The 15,766-nt window shown below is 46.4% G+C and overlaps 2 protein-coding genes across 5 annotated transcripts in view; one reads left to right on the top strand and one right to left on the bottom strand.

Moving 5' to 3' along the window:
- Positions 1-1,293: 1,293 nt before the first annotated feature.
- GNRH1 (gonadotropin releasing hormone 1) lies at positions 1,294-5,731 on the top strand. Of its 2 annotated transcripts, none has more exons than XM_027077372.2 (4): positions 1,294-1,366; positions 1,690-1,831; positions 3,747-3,842; positions 5,527-5,731. In XM_027077372.2, exons 2-4 carry the CDS (start codon positions 1,691-1,693, stop codon positions 5,566-5,568), a joined length of 279 nt encoding a protein of 92 aa, XP_026933173.1. In that variant the 5' UTR covers positions 1,294-1,366; position 1,690; the 3' UTR covers positions 5,569-5,731. The 2 variants fall into 2 exon arrangements, with proteins under 2 accessions (XP_026933173.1, XP_053072385.1); XM_053216410.1 differs by having other exon boundaries at positions 1,348-1,462.
- A 3,791-nt stretch (positions 5,732-9,522) lies between these two features.
- DOCK5 (dedicator of cytokinesis 5) overlaps positions 9,523-15,766 on the bottom strand; it is a 218,508-nt gene continuing 212,264 nt past the window's right edge. For all 3 annotated transcript variants that reach the window (XM_027077373.2, XM_053216412.1, XM_053216411.1), the window contains 3 exons: positions 15,318-15,456; positions 14,245-14,348; positions 9,523-13,664 (listed from right to left, as the gene is read on the bottom strand). In XM_027077373.2, the coding sequence (XP_026933174.1) occupies positions 13,560-13,664; positions 14,245-14,348; positions 15,318-15,456 (348 nt within the window). In that variant the 3' untranslated portion in view covers positions 9,523-13,559. The remainder of the gene's footprint in view (positions 13,665-14,244; positions 14,349-15,317; positions 15,457-15,766) is intronic.

Here is a 15,766-nt window from a genome sequence, read left to right on the forward strand (position 1 = left end):
ACTGCCTTCAGCACAGTGACTTGCCTATTTGAACTCAGTATCTACTAAAATGAGTCACACTGTGGACCCAAGTAGGTTCTAGGTGGTTTTAGGCTTCGTATATTCTAACGACAGTGTTTCTCAACTTTCTGATGCTATCAGCAGGCTTTCAAGATAAGTCAAGGAAGGAACCTGGTGGGTAGGAGACTGGGAAATTTTCAAACCCCCGTTGTCTTCTTCAGGATCGTATGTGGGTATAGGTAGGGTGCCAATAATCCCTTCTTATTATTTATAAATCAGCTCCTCTTACAAATGAAGAACCAAAGAGCGGAGACCAGCTCCCAGGCATCCTGACTGAACTCCTTTCTAAAACGATTACGTGGCTTCCTTTGTGAAAGCTTTTATGTGAGCCTTTAACATCACTTAAGGTACAGCAGCTGTTTTCCTGGGACTCTGGATAGGTCTGTTTCCTCAAGAGAATCCAACCTGGCTTGATTTTAATCTGCGAATTGTGGCCTCAGTACAAAAGTCCTGGCTGAGGTTTTAATGGCCAAGATTTAAGTACATTTAACAGACACGCCAGTGGGTGTTCCAATTACCTACACTATTAAAGGGCCTTCTGTGAGGATTAAAACACAAATCACTATTAAAAAAAAAACAAAACCCATAGTCCCTGTGCGGTATAATTTGCCAGCAGGAAAGATTTCAGTCCTGGAAAAGTTTCATATAAAAAGGAAGCTAAGACAATGAAAAATCACAGAACTCCACTAACTCGAAGAGAAGCTCGGGATTCTTTTGGCTCTTGGTCCTCAAACAGGTAAGATGCTTTGTATTTCTAGCATGTGTTTTAGACTGCACACTTTTGTCTCTCTATAGGGCATTTTGTACCCAACGGGCAAAGTCCAGGTGCATAGCATCCAAAGAAGACTTGACCTTCATGGTCCTTGTCACCCCTGGCCACAGCGATGCAGCCTTTGGGGAATTAATAACAACTCATGGACCCGTATTCGATTTCGTCTTCAGCCTTTTTCCCATCAGATGTACATTAACGTGAAGGCTTTGTGAGAATTCGTCATGTCATTAGCTAATTCGAGCCCGCCTTGGCCACGGAGGCATCTGGTCTGGGACTCGGTGCTTTGAAAGGTGTTGAGCTCTCTCCCGCGCTCACAGATGGTCCAGCCCACACTTCAGTGTGGAGGATACTCAGCAAAATGTAATTAGTGCCACAGCGTAACCACTGAATGTCATACAACTTTATATTAGCCAGAGATTCCTAGCAGAATCTACCTTTCCAAGCAGATGGTCCAGTTCTCTTTATCTCAGGAACTGATACAGTTAGCTGGAAACTAATCAGTTGAGCAGGGGCAGGGAATCTTAAAGCAAAAAGGTGTACTTGATAAGGGAAGGAATCAGGGGGTTTGGATAACCAAATAAATACTAAAAATAAAAAGAGACTAGCTTTGTACTGAAAAGTGCGGAGCATGTAAGTTCAAAGTCCTGCCTTTATCGCAGGTGGCTAGGAAATCCTGAAGGCAAGCAAGGGGGGGGGGGGGGGGCGGGTGTGTTTGTCAGTGTCCTTGGGTGAAAACGACAGCTATTTCTATCTTCCGTGGGATTAGCATACAAACATCAGACTGCTCACCAAAGAGGTCTTTACTTCTTGCCCAACCCAGTCTGGGGCTCCTCTGACTGTTGCGTCGTGTTCCTCAGAATGGAGGCGATTCCAAAACTTGTCGCCGGATTTCTTCTGCTGACCTTATGCGTGGTTGGCTGCTCCAGCCAACACTGGTCCTACGGCCTGCGCCCTGGGGGGAAGAGAAGCACTGAGAATCTGATTGATGCTTTCCAAGAGGTAAGTCGCTTTCATCTTCAAAACTGAGACATGTGCCCCCACAGGGCTAGCCTGGGCTCCACCTGCCCTAGGCGCCCCCGGGGAGATGAGGCACTGCAAACTGCCAGGCCCATTCCCGCTCGCAGTTCAGACAGGGACCAAGGAAACAGAGAGGCGAAACGACTCCAAGAGAACACGGCAACACCTGTGAAGGAGCGTGCCGTGTTCAGAGTGTCCAGAATGGCCAAAGGAATTCAAAACAATGCGACGGGTCCAAGGTCTCTAGAGCAAGGATTCCTTGGGATTTGGAAAGAAAATCTTAGAACCTCTGCTTTTTTTAAAATGTCATCTTTAAAAAAATAAATAAAACAAAATGTCATCTTTTAAAAGTATCTATGATACGAGGTCAGTGGTACGTTTAAAAAAAATTTTTTTTAATGTTTATTTATTTTTGAGACAGAGAGAGACAGAGCATGAACAGGGGGAGGGTCAGAGAGAGAGGGAGACCCAGAATCGGAAGCAGGCTCCAGGCTCTGAGTTGTCAGCACAGAGCCCGACGCGGGGGCTCGAACCCTCGAACCGTGAAATCATGACCTGAGCCGAAGTCGGACGCTAAAGCAACTGAGCCGCCCAGGGGCCCCAGTGGTACATCTTTGTAACTTGCAAATCAGTATCCTCACCAAGCGTGCATGCCCTATCATTTCTTTTTACTGAAATGGGCACTTAAGCAAAGAACTTGGAGGCTGCTGGATAGAGGGGAGCGGTTAGCAAGCTCGGGGACACAAGATATATACTGGAGAATATGCTGGATTTGATTTCATGTAAATTAGATGTCAGTACCAGCACTAACATAGGGCACTTGGTTTTTTATCTATGAAATGAGACTTCCTGGGGTCATGGTCACATGAGAGAGGCCTTAGATGTTAGTTGACTAAGCCCCAAAAGGAAAGTGGGCTAATAAAAAAAGAGTCGCTATTATTTCTTTTATTTTTATTTCTTTTTTTAATGTGTAGAAGACACAGACATTTTATTTATTTATTTTCTTAATGTTGTATTTATTTTTGAGATAGAGAGAAAGAGCACAAGTGGGGGAGGGGCAGAGAGAGAGGGAGACACAGAATCCGAAGCGGGCTCCAGGCTCCGAGCGGTCAGCACAGAGCCTGATGGGGGCTCCAAATCACAGGCCGTGAGATCAGGACCTGAGCCGAAGTCGGACGCTTAACCGACTGAGCCACCCAGGTGCCCCTCTATTTTTGTCTTTTAAGTTTATGTATTTATTTTGAGGGGGGTGGGGAGAGAAAGAGAGAATGGGGGAAGGGCACAGAGAGAGAGAGAGAGAGAGAGAGAGAATCCCAAGCAGGCTCCACACTGTCAGCATGGAGCCCAAGGTGGGGCTCAGACTCAGAAGCCTCAACATCATGACCGGAGCTGAAATCAAGAGCAAGATGCCTAACCAGTGCCAGTTAAACCACGCAGGTGCCCCAGATATTGTTTCTTAAATTAACGGGAAACAGGCCTAAGGGATGAGCAATTCGGGGCTGGGACACTTACAACAGTGCAATCTGAAGTCTCCTCTCCACAGATTGTATGTGAAGTAAATCTTATTTAACTGTGACATATTTAGTTAAAACTAGAAACTAAAAATCACCCTATTCACATCTCGAAGCTCCTAGACTTTTTGTATACCATCCCCTCAGGAGGTTCGAAGTACTTCATTATCATCATCTCTCAGGAGAAAATATTCTCTCCTCATTACCTCCATTACCTCCGGAACCACCCCCCCCCCCCAACCCATCCATTCAAATGCCTGATGGAGGATCTATCTTCTTAGATAATCCCCTTGGCCTCACTTTCCACGCACGATCTTTGGTAGAAGTGGGAGACACCATTCCACTTCTTTATCTCCATCAGCAAGAATCTCCTTCTTTTTCCTCAGATAGCCAAAGAGGTTGATCAACCCGCAGAACGTCCGCGCTTCGAATGCACCATCCACCAGCCCCGTTCTCCCCTCAAGGACCTGCGAGGAGTTCTGGTGAGTTACAGTGGTGATGACATGGGGCCTTAGAGGTGAACGACTCCTTGGTACCGCCTCTCAGGCTGTCCACACAGGACAACCAGCTCTCAGCCTCCATAGGGCCTACCTTCCCGACTGCATGAATTCCTCCCGGGATAGGGTCTCACCATTTTGTGACGCCATCTTTCAGTACCAACGGCCAGAACCTTTTTTTACCCCTTACACTGAAATCTCTCTGTAACCTTGATCTCATCTTGGTTCTGGCCTTTGGGATGACTGACAAATTTCTTCCCACTGTTATATGTCGGTTCTTCAAGTACTATTCATCAGCCCCCCTTCCCCAGACTATTCTAATCTAGGCCAATCCACACCTCTCCACCAGATTCCTTAATTCTTCACCAATGTTCTTGGTATGACATAGTTTTGCTCTGGAAAAATGAGGAAATCAAAAATGGTGCTCTAGTTAATTTTTTTCCCTTTGGAATAAAAAAAATTCCAAACTAGTAAATTTATAATTCAGAACCACATATTTGATTTCCGATTGGTTTTGTGTGTGTGTGTGTGTGTGTGTGTGTGTGTGTGTGTGTGTTTACTTTCGAGAGCGAGCGAGCGAGAGCAAGCATGAGTCCAGGAGGGGGCAGAGGGAGAAAGAGAGTGAAAATCTTAAGCAGGCTCCACAGTGAGCACAGAGCCTGACTCAGGGCTCGATCCCAGACCCTGGAATCATGACCCGAGCCGAAATCAAGAGTCGAACGCTCAACTGACTGAATCACCCCGGCACCCTTGATTTCTAGTTTTCTGACTGGATTATAACCACCTCCACATTCCCACCAAAAATGGGAATCTACTAACTTAATACAGGTTTTTCATAACCAAACACAAGTATACAGAGAACTGAATATAGAAATTGAACCTTGAACTCACTGTTGGTGATCTCTGAGCTCCGCAGTCCGCGTATCTGCAGCACTTAGGGGCATTCCAATTAGTTACCAGTTATGCCCAGGAGCAGGGAAAGCCTGAATAAATCATATATGAAGATAAGCTATAGTTTTCTTTTTCTCCATTGACCTCAACTTCCACACCCACAGTTCAAAGAAAAAAAATGCAGACAGACATCTTTATTTGCTTTTTCTACTCCAACCTACCACACAAAATAGTAAGCAGTGATATTCCCCAAGCACGACGTTAGAAGGAATTGAGACAAAAGCTAGGTTCATAACAAACAGAGATCAGATCTTTCTTTCATCCTTTTCACAACCTATCCTTCAACTATTAATGTAGATTTTAGGTTTATTAAAAAACTTAAAAACACACGATCTGTTATCTCTCTAGTGCACAAAAATAAATGGGTCTCGGGGCGCCAGGGTGGCTCAGTCAGTTAAGCGTCCAACTTTGGCTCAGGTCATGATCTCGCGGTTTGTGGGTTCAAGCCCCCCGTCGGGCTCCGTGCTGACAGCCCGGAGCCTGGAGCCTCCTTCAGATTCTGTATCTCCCTCTCTCTCTGACCCTCCTTGGCTCACACTCTGTCTCCATCTCTCTCTCTCTCTGAAAAATAAACAAACATTAAAAATAATTTTTTTTAAATAAATAAACGGGCCTCTTCTTTGTATATCAGTATTTTAGAAATTAAAATGTCAAAAGCATAATGGAATTCAGCTAGTAAAATCAACCTCGGTATATTGGTTGCTCACATATTTTTCAGGAAAGTCTGACTGAAGAGGAAACTGGGCAGAAGAAGATTTAAACCCACTGAGCCAAAAGGATTGTCAACACAAGTATAATTCTGACATTGCAATTTGTGACCCGTTTTAACGTCTATCAATTGTGTGAATTTTAGATACGCTTAGGCTAAGTTTGCATATTTCACCAGGAAGTGCTGTGTTATGAATAAAGTGGCATAAATGTTACGTCTAGTGCAGAACTCTGGTGGGGGAGGGACCCTGTAGGCCCATAAAGGGGAGAACTCTGAGTCTGGGGCAGAGGAGACGCGAGGTAACACCAAGTCGACATTACTGTTGACTAAAGAAAGCCCATGGCTCTCCTCCGACACCACCCTGCCCCAAGAGCAGTCACCTATGGGTCCGGGCCCCCACATCCGACTCGGCAACAATCTTCTCTGGTATTGTAGCTTTATTGTTGACCATACTCTGTGGAAGTGAGGCCCCAACCAAGGCTTCCTCCCACGTGGGAAGCAGCTCCCTTTCCCGGCTGTCTCCAATCCCTTTGAAAGTCAAGTGGAACTGGAGAGAGGCTTAGAGAGAAAGGAGGCCCTGCTGGGCTCCTAGTCCCGGGCTCCTTCTGGCTGCACGTGGCCTCCATGTGTTCACCACAGCGAGTGGTGCAGGCCCAGGCTTGGGACCCAGGCCTAAAAATAATCGTGTTCACCTGTCGTTATCTTTTGGGGATCGCTCGTGAGAAATGCTACGGAGTATAGCATCTTCCCTCGAAAGGGAGGAAACCAGGGTTTAAGGGGTTCACTCAGTTCTGTCGGGGTTACACGGGCAGGGCTCCCGTATTGCACCACGATGAGCAGCTGATGGCATTGGACTTGAGAGCTAGCACCTCTTTTGTTAATTGGTTATTTTGTTAATTGGAGCTGAAGCAGGATCCTGGGGCTCATGTATCTGTTTAGTTTACTGGGGACCAGTTTTCCAGGAGCCCCAGACATTGATACCAGTTCTCAATTATCCTCGTAACTTCCAAGTGATTATGAGACCATTTGAAAACCTTAAATTTCCGATAAACCACCTGGTGGCACAGCAGCAAACTGTGCCCACATTCACATGGCCACGATCAAGGTCCTTTCCTTCTTTCAATCAAGGTGCCTTTCCCCTCCTCTCCCTGCCCCCCCCCCCCCACCTCAAAAAAGGGCCTGTGTTAAGGAATTTGAACTGGAGTCAGAAACAGTCCATGGGGGAGAAAACCCTCCCTTCTTTTAAAAAAAAATATTTTTTTTGTTTATTTACTTTAGAGAGAGACAGAGCACGAGCAGGGGAGAGGCAGAGAGAGAGGGAGACACAGAATCTGGAGCACGCTCCAGGCTCTGAGCTGTCAGCACAGAGCCTGACATGGGGCTCGAGCTCACTGCGAGATCACGACCTGAGCCAAAGTCAGAGGCTCCACCGACTGAGCCACCCAGGGGCCCCTAAAACCCTCCCTTTTTGATACAGATCTGCCCAATGCCAGATTGCCCAAATATCTCCATGTGAGGAATCTCTAAATCTGGATCAGAGAACCTCCTTCCTCCCACTTTAATAAAATTAGGCAGAGATGTGGGTCCACAACCTACTTTACCGCACAAAAGGCAAAACTGCATCATTTGACTCACCGATACATACAAGGCAGGATGAGAAGCTTCCGTCTGCCAATCACTCAGTGACCGGCACACAGTCATTTTTTTTCATCGCTATTTTTGTTACATTATTATTTTTGTTAACAGTAAAATCATTATTTTTGTTAATAAAAGCAATACCATTTGCAATCTTTAGTTAACACGCTGGGAAAAAAAAAAAAAAAACAAAACAGGGCAACGCGGTCACTTTGGGGGAGGGGGAGGGGCAGCCGGAAGGAGAAAGAGTGTCTTAAGCAGGCTCCGCCCTGTCAGCTAGGAGCCTGGAAATCACGACCCGAGGCGAAATTAAGAGCCACACACTTCACCGACTGCGCCACCCAGGCGCCCTGCCCCTTCGTTTTCACGTCCTGTTTGGAGTCTCGGCTTTTCTTTGCCAAGGCTTGTCTTTGGGCAATTTCTTTGCGGGCAGCTGTGGGCTTCCCTGAATGGGTTACAGAGATGCTCATGAGCTCGGTGGCTTGTGACTCCCCTGAACATGTTGGGTATTTGGTTCTCAAATGGCCCAATGCCTAGGGACGAGGAGAGCAAAGATGACCTCTTTATGAACATTTTAAACATCTTCCTGGATCTGAACAACCCACGACCTCATCAATGCTGCTTCCAAAAGAAGCCTTCCCAAATGAAGAGTGGGGAACCATACCAAACGCTCTCTTTGACGAGAGACGTTCTCAAATAGATAGGGCTTTAAGTGTTTACCAAAAGGAGCAGCTTGAAGATTAGCCATTTTCGCCAAGGGTTTAGTCTTCCGACAATAACTGGGAAAAAGCCAGCAATCACTGCATGAGACAAGAGCATTTATAATTTTTTAAAAGGGTTTATCTTCGAGAGAGAGAGACAGAGTGTGAGCAGGGGAGGGCCAGAGAGAAAGGGAGACACAGAATTCAAAACAGGCTCCAGGCTCTGAGCTGTCAGCACAAAGCCCGACCTGGGGCTCGAACTCACAAACCGCAGTGGCCTCCATGAGCTCAAGTTGGATGCTCAACCACTGAGCCACCCAGGCACCCCTATAAATTTTGACAGTGGACAATGCTCTAAAGATTTTTTTGTTTGTTTTGAGAGAGAGAGAGAGAGCAAGCCTGGGAGCAGGGAGGGGCAGAGAGAGAGGGAGAGAGTGAGAGAGAGTGAATCCCAAACATTCTCCATGCTGTCAGCACAGAGTCCGATGCAGGGGCTCGATCCCACAAACCACGCGATCATGACCTGTGCTGGAACGAAGAGTCAGACATCTGATGGAGCCACCCAGGTGCCCTTAAAGCAGTATTTCTCTCTGGAGACCCTACACCCAAAAAGATTTCCCAGGCTTGGTGATTCAGTCTCGGGGGGCCCAAACCATTTGCATATCGAACATGCCATGGCTGCTTACGTACACAGTAGAGCATTATTGCTCTAAAATGCACTAGATGGCAAATGGTTAAAAGTTCTGAGACATTTTCTTAAAAGAAAAAAAAAATCTTAGGCATAAGCCCAGGACTTAAAACAGGGTGGCTATTCTAACTGAAGTGTGGTTGCCCCCCTCTCTCCAACGTGACCCACCACCATCAGGGAGTCGAAGCAATGAACATCCATTTTGGACACCGATTTTTTTTCAAGTTGTTGTTTTCGCTACGTTAGTGGTGTTCAGCCTTGACCTAATGCTGGAATAACATGGGGGAGATTTTATTGATTTATTTTTTAAAGTTTAGTTATTTTGAGAGGGAGACAGAGCACAAGCAGGGGAGGAGGAAAGAGGGAGACAGAGAATCCCAAGCAGGTGCTGTGCTCTCAGCACAGAGCCCAGTGAGGGCCTCGAACTCACAAACCAGGAGATCATGACCTGAGCTGAAATCAGGAGTCTGAGGCTTAACCTACTGAGCTCCCCAGGCGCCCCAGCAGGGGGAGATTTTAAAGGAATATGGCGCCTGGGTCATACTCCCCTCTCTTGGAAATTGATTTAATTGCTCTGAGGTACAGCCTCTTCTTAGGTGATACTAACGTTCAATCCAGTTTCAGAATTGGGTCCTATCCTTCCCAAGTAAGATATTAGCTACTCCTTTTACTTCCCTTCAACTCTGCAAGCCAATGAATGGAGAAACAGAACCCATCTTATAAACGAATTGTTGTCAGAAGCCATCAGCTCTGATGGCAAAGGGATGGATGGAGGGGGGAGAACCAAATGGTCTGCAGTTTTTATTGCTTCCAGGCAAAGACGACTCCATGACCCCACAGCACGAGTCTAAACAGGACTCGTAAGGAAAGGCGCCCAGAGGGACTGGGTATGATGTGTCGCGAAGGAGGTGTCAATAAAGAAAAGCCCGGGAATGATTGTTTCTTTAACATAAAGGCAATAACAAACTAAACACAATAAACTTCAAAATACATTTCCATTTTTAATTTAAAAAATAAATAACAGCAAATCTGAACAAAATTTTGCTACTTCAATGCACATCTCCCTAACGGGCCATGTTTGAAAACCAACTAGTTTATAAAATCCTGGCAACAGAGCCTTTGACAAAGTTTGCATGAACAACTCACAAAACTGGACTAATAGAGGAGTTTAGGCAGCATGTGTGGGAGACCGGCTTTGGCTGGACTGTAAGAATCAGCCTGAAATCATCAACTTAAAAGGAAAACTATCTTTGTCCTTTTGTAGATTAAAACTGGTGGTTCCACTCTCAACCCACCCCAAGAGGAACTTACCTTTTCCAACAAATTTTAAAATCCCACTTGGTCAATGGTGCACGGACCTAAAAGCTGTTGTACAGAAACGTCGTTTCCTTTAGGTTCTCTCTCTTTCTCGTTCACTTAGAATCAAAGAAAGCTAGAGCCAAAAGGATTCTAAAAATCACGCAGCCTCAAATAAGTATCTTTGTTTTACATGAAGAAATTGGGGCCCAGGAACTGACTACAAATTGACTTGTCAAAAGATACATGGTTTTTTCTGTCCTGTTTTGTGTTGATGGGGGGCAGTTTCCCCGCTTTTTTCATTATATCCGAGAAGCGAGAGGAAGTAAGGGACAAATGTCAAAGGCCTTCCAGATGCCTTTTGCAGGACAGCACGGACACGAGGGGACATTCTGGGGTGCTGGATGTGGTCTGGGTCTGGATCTGAGAGGTGGTGACACGGTATACACCCATGTAAAGTTTCGTCCATCTGTACCCCTGAGGTCTGGGTAGGTGACCATACGTTCGTTAAGTCATGTCTCAATTTTAAAGGAAGAAGTCACCCCATAATCTGGGCGCCGGGGGAAGGGGAAGGTTCCCGAAGCTTGGAAAACGTTAACAAAGGTAGACTGCTACCTCGGATCCTGCTTTATCTCACTTGTCTCAGGGATGTGCGGGGTGGTGGCATTTTTCATGGGTCTCCCTGATGGGAAAAAATGACACCAATTCTGGAATCCAGGTGTGAAGGCGGAGGAGGGAGGGGCCCGTGACCCAGCAGCCTTATTTAAGGTTTCGCTTTCCTCTAATCCCACCGTCTTGCCAACCCCACGGTACGACACAGTCTGTATACCAGGCTGTCCCCATTGAACACAGCGAATTGCCACTGCCCGAGGGTTTCGTATGGCGTCGGGCATTCAGTGAAAGATTAATAAATGTCGAATAATAGTTTTCAATTCTTGAAAGAGAAAAACAAATTCAAAGGAAGACAAGTCACCGGAACCGAGAGAAAAGAAGGGATTGAAAAAACCCCCATAAACTAATATCCACAAAGGTTGTGACGGTTGGGGGGGAAGGGGGCTACTTCCAATGTTGTTCAATACTGCAGGGTTCTTATCAAGGAAAATAAAGGCCAGCTCTTCCCCCTTTTATTCCCAGGCCCTCATCTCTCCTGTATGTAAGGTAATCGTACGGCATTTCTTTTGTAGGACAGGTATTATTTATGATCTTTTGTCCAACGTGACTTTTTCTGACCCAATGGTTTCCCAAAGGAGATAAAACTTCCAATGTTCCCTGTAATCTGTGATTCACTTCATTACCTAGAATCCTTTCTATTCAGGCAGCAGAGACCCAGTATTTCCATTAATGTGGAAGGGGAATCATATGGAAAGACAGACTGTATTAAAAAAGGGCACTGGTGTGTCAGATTTCCCCAGCCTCTCATCAAAAACCACACCGCAGAACTCGCTTGCGCTACTCTGAAGGGACCTGCTTGAGGCTTGGCATTTTTTTGTGACCCAGTTTACATCTTTCTCTTTTAAACGCAGCTTGAAAAATACGGTGTGTGAGGCCTACAGGTCCCCACTAGCCAGTCTGCGAGGCAACATCTCAGAAGCTGCTCTGGGCTCCACAGAAGCCCAGTATAACCTTTCCATTCCTTCTCTTTGTTCTCCTGCGTTCTTTCCACTAATATCCTTCCCGGTTCTTATTACTGCTTCTTCTTGAGTCATAAATAATTACTCCAAAAGGTGCCATCTTTGCAAAAGGGGCCGTATGCGCACAGCTAATTGGCACTCACGTTCCCAATTACGTTGGGGGGGAAAAATATACGTGCTGTTCGCTGGTGGCGAATTCCAGATCTTACTCGGGGCCAGGAGAGACAAGAAAGGGCCATGTCGCACCTACTGCGTCACAGGGTCGACCTCACGGGAACCTCACCTGTGTGGTGTTATCCCTGTTTCGACAGATAAAAGAAATGAAGGCTCAGAGGATTTCAATTTGAGGGAGTCTCCAAGTTAATGGACGACATAGTTGGGATGGTCTGAAATGAGATGGTTTCCTTCCAAAGCCCAGGTTCTATTTGACCCCCGTATAGGCTCTCCTGAGTAGGGGTGAAGCACGACCTTTCCCTCACCTCTTTTAAATGCGCACGTATACTAACTGCCTGAGTGACGCTGGCCATGTCGCAGAAGGTTTATACGTTCCTGACTCTGTGAAGAATTGGTATGTCTCTCCTCAGAGGGGTGGCGTGGAAACAGGCCCACAAAGAGGCAGGCAAGCAAATCCGGAGGTGAAATCTCTCACTCCTCTCTCTACCGCGGCGGGGAAGGGGATGGGGCCTGGTTGTGGGAGGGGTCTGGTGAGTTTCCCTATAGGCTGACCTCGGGGATCCACCACAAGTTTTCCACTTTGTCATCAACACCCAAGTAGGATAGAAACATCTGGGACATTTCCACTGTTGTTCCAACTAGGGATAGCTATCATCATGGAGTTTGTCAGGGCCGTCTTCTCGATCCAGGCGCTATCTGGGGAGAGAGCCTCAATTAGCAAGCTGGGGTATTAGTGAGCATGTGTAGTCAGACTTTCTGTGTTGAGCCTCAATTTCCTTTTCGACAACACGAGGGGGTTGTCTGTATGACCTTGAAGGCCCTTCTAGCTCAAAACGCCTTTAGCCTTGTGTGGTTGTTGATGTGTGTGTATGGAATGTTTGACCATCGAAATCACCCCATTTTCTTCTTCGGAAAGGAGCACTGACATTAGTACCATAGACATGTAATCGAATTAATTCCACAATCACGAGGAATAAATAATCAAAGGGAGATATTGCACTGTATTCTCCAGGGTAAAATCAGGTTGCAGAGAGGGGCTGCTGAGCCATCCAAATGGGATCTGGAAGGGAAGCTGTTGAACCTGGGGCTTCTAAGGCCCTTCTGTCCCGTGATTTGAGCTCAAAGGAGATAACAGGACAAGAAACTGTGCAAAAGAAAGAGCTTCAAGTGAGTCTGTAGCGGGAAGGAGTTACTGCCTTGTGCTGAGGGCCGTTAGTCGGGAGCATGAGGGGCTCCTGGGAGGGGGTGGGGGCAGCTTTCCCGTGCCACACATGGCGGGGACGGGGGGTTGGTGGTGCAGGAGCTCAGACCTCACAGTGGAGTCCATGTTTTTTCAACAATGATAACTATCCACACTTGAAGGTAGCCAATCTTCATTACAAAGACATTCTTTTCCTCAAAGGAGACACAGCAGCCATCAGAAAGATAGGATTATTTTGGCTACTGAAGTACTTAAGGTGGGTCTCCTCCAATGTCACTTGGGACACGATGTGCCCACGTGAGAAAACGAAGTCTCAAGCATAGTTTTTCAGAAGCGACGCAAGAAATCCTTCCAAAGAGTAGGTTCCTGGGGTGCTCCGCCATCACTACAGAAGAACTTATCCAGGCTTCTGTAGGCCTCAGTGGCTCTGCATTGGAGGCTGAGTTTAATAGTGGTGAGGGAGATCTCTCTTTTGAGAGACACACAGGACACGGCCAATTTTAGAGTTCCACGTGGAATGGAGGAGAGGCGGCGTGGCCTTAGGCTTCTATCAAAGAGAAGCCTTTCGAAGACCAACCAGTTCGGAGCTGGTGAACCTGACTCCGGATCAGGAAAGGTGGTCAGCAAGGGGCCCCAGGGAGTGAGGACAGTTTCACCTCTCAGGCATCAGGTGTTCAAGGTGTTCAGGAGTTCCAGAGAGAGAGGGGACAAGATCCTTATTGGGATCCAGGCTCAGAAGAAAGCAAGCCAGATTTCCGAGTTTTTGGAGGTGGTGGGGGTGGGACTTTGGCTTCTCTTCTGATGGGCAGTGGGGGAGCAATCTGAGGGAACAGACACAACAAGAACCAAATGAGTCTTCCCTTTTTTCCTAACCTGCCTTCTCCGCCACATTTCTGACATTGTGCTTTAGCTTCTAACTGATCTGAGTTTGTCTACACAGGCAAGAAGGGAAAGAAGACTGATTTATCCTCCCTTGTCCTCTTTGAGTTATCAGATATTCACCAAAATGTTATGTCCCCAACACTAGGGCTCTTGGCACATCTACGGTACGTACTCAATAAATATTTGTTGAATGAACAAAGGAAACTCATCAGAGGTCATTCCGTTCACTCAGAAGGAGTAAACTCTTCAAATGTGTGCCAGAACTCACGTCTTGGGTCACTCGCCTGTGCCCACAGTGACGTAAGAGAAAACCTCTACCTTCAGTCTGATGAAAAAGACTACTTGGATTTCATTACTTCCCACTGCAAACTCCCCTGTTTTTATGGTTTCAGGAATGAATCAAGAGTTGATGAGAGTGACACATCTCTGGGAAACCTGCCCAGTAAAAAGCTTGGAAAACTGACCCTGCATTCCCACGAGTGGTGTTCTCTGACCCCAGGGCCGGCCGGTGTTCCCTACCTCTGTGGAGTTCCTCTGGCCGCTCTCATAGGGCTTGCTTTTGGGGGGAGGGGGAGGCGGGACACCAGTAGTCATCAGCCCATCTGTCTGCAAAGATGGCGAGCCTAGAAATGATACAAGTCGATGAAGGCAGAGAGAAGAATTCATCAAGGCATCTTATAGAACCTCTGCTTGCCATTTTACCACCTCAACCTGGTCAATCGAATTGCTAAGATCATAGGCTATGGTTTCTGTGGCCAGAATGGAAAAGATCTCTTGCCCCATACATGACAAATGTAGCGCCGTTTACTCACCAGAAGGCTTCACACGAAGTTCCGAAGTAAAAATCCCATTTTTTGTTCAGGGTTTTTACTATTACGCTGGAGATAAAGACATTTTCTAGAACTTATGGTGTTACTCTATTCTCTGATATTTCCCAAGGGCTTAGGAAAAAATGTCACAAAGTAAGTGGTCGATAAGTATTGGTTAAATTGAACTGAACTTAGTTGTATCATTTGAACGGTGCAATATCCATTTCCTCCAGGAAACCTTAACCTGATTATCTCTAACTCCTGATTGACTATTATGTCCCATGTGGCACAACGATTTACTCCTCCATTCTTCTTACCAAGGATACCTTGTCATTCTTCTCAGGCACTGTGTTATTGCTGATTCCCCAGGCCTGACTGTAAATGGTATATAGAACAGGTCTATTTCTTGTCCTTTTTGGGGATCCTTTCCTATACAAAGTACAGGGATATCGACCCAATAGTTTGTAAGTTACTTGCTTCCTGTCTGGTCCCCATCTGACTCTATCTCATTTATACCTTCACAACTGGAAATGGAGTAGCGAGACCCTCTGGGTCACTATACAGAGAAGGTTAACGAGTCCCAACAACCCAAACACTCCTTCTCAAACTCTTGATTGTCCTATAGCACCCACCACGGAATGAATCAACTTTGTAATAATCTCATATACAGTGTGGCTGTTCTGGCTAAAAATTGCCCAGATCCATAAACATACTCTATTTCCTACTAAAACAGATATAAAGGATACGGCTACATCTCTCTATCTTTCTCTGTATAAAACTTACTTAGGGTCCTGGTAGCTTTAGGAGTGAGTGGAGGCGGGCTCAAGGGTGTTGACTGAGGCGGCGAAGAACCATGAAATGGCGTCAGCCGATTGTCCGACAACTGGAGACTCTTTGGCCTTTGTGCTTTTCTGGCTGGGCTCTAGTCGGGGTGGGGGAGGGGACACAGCAAAGCATTCTCATGGTGAAAAAGGCTGAGCTCATCAACGCTCTGAACAATCTTGCCTGTCAGAGGGAACAATTCCAGGAGCCATTCTTGAGCTTGCCGCCCTGCCATGTGGTGACCGTGGCAAAGACAAGCACAGGGAATCACTGAATCATGCTTAATTTTCTGGCCAGCCACGAGCCTGACTGTGACCACAGTTGGATTATGTTATTTAGGTTGGAAATGAGCCATCTTGATTCTCAGGGAAGGCTGGTCTTGCCTTCCTTGATGTGGCTCATGAAGAAAA

Source organism: Acinonyx jubatus, chromosome B1 (assembly GCF_027475565.1).
Source record: "Acinonyx jubatus isolate Ajub_Pintada_27869175 chromosome B1, VMU_Ajub_asm_v1.0, whole genome shotgun sequence".
NCBI lineage: Eukaryota > Metazoa > Chordata > Mammalia > Carnivora > Felidae > Acinonyx > Acinonyx jubatus.

Bases quoted from the DNA above. Each gene is read 5' to 3' on its own strand.
- GNRH1 (XM_027077372.2), top strand. From the start codon at position 1,691: ATGGAGGCGATTCCAAAACTTGTCGCCGGATTTCTTCTGCTGACCTTA. The intron at 1,832-3,746 runs GTAAGTCGCTTT...CTTTTTCCTCAG, and splicing joins TGATTGATGCTTTCCAAGAG to ATAGCCAAAGAGGTTGATCA. The intron at 3,843-5,526 runs GTGAGTTACAGT...CATATTTTTCAG, and splicing joins AGGACCTGCGAGGAGTTCTG to GAAAGTCTGACTGAAGAGGA.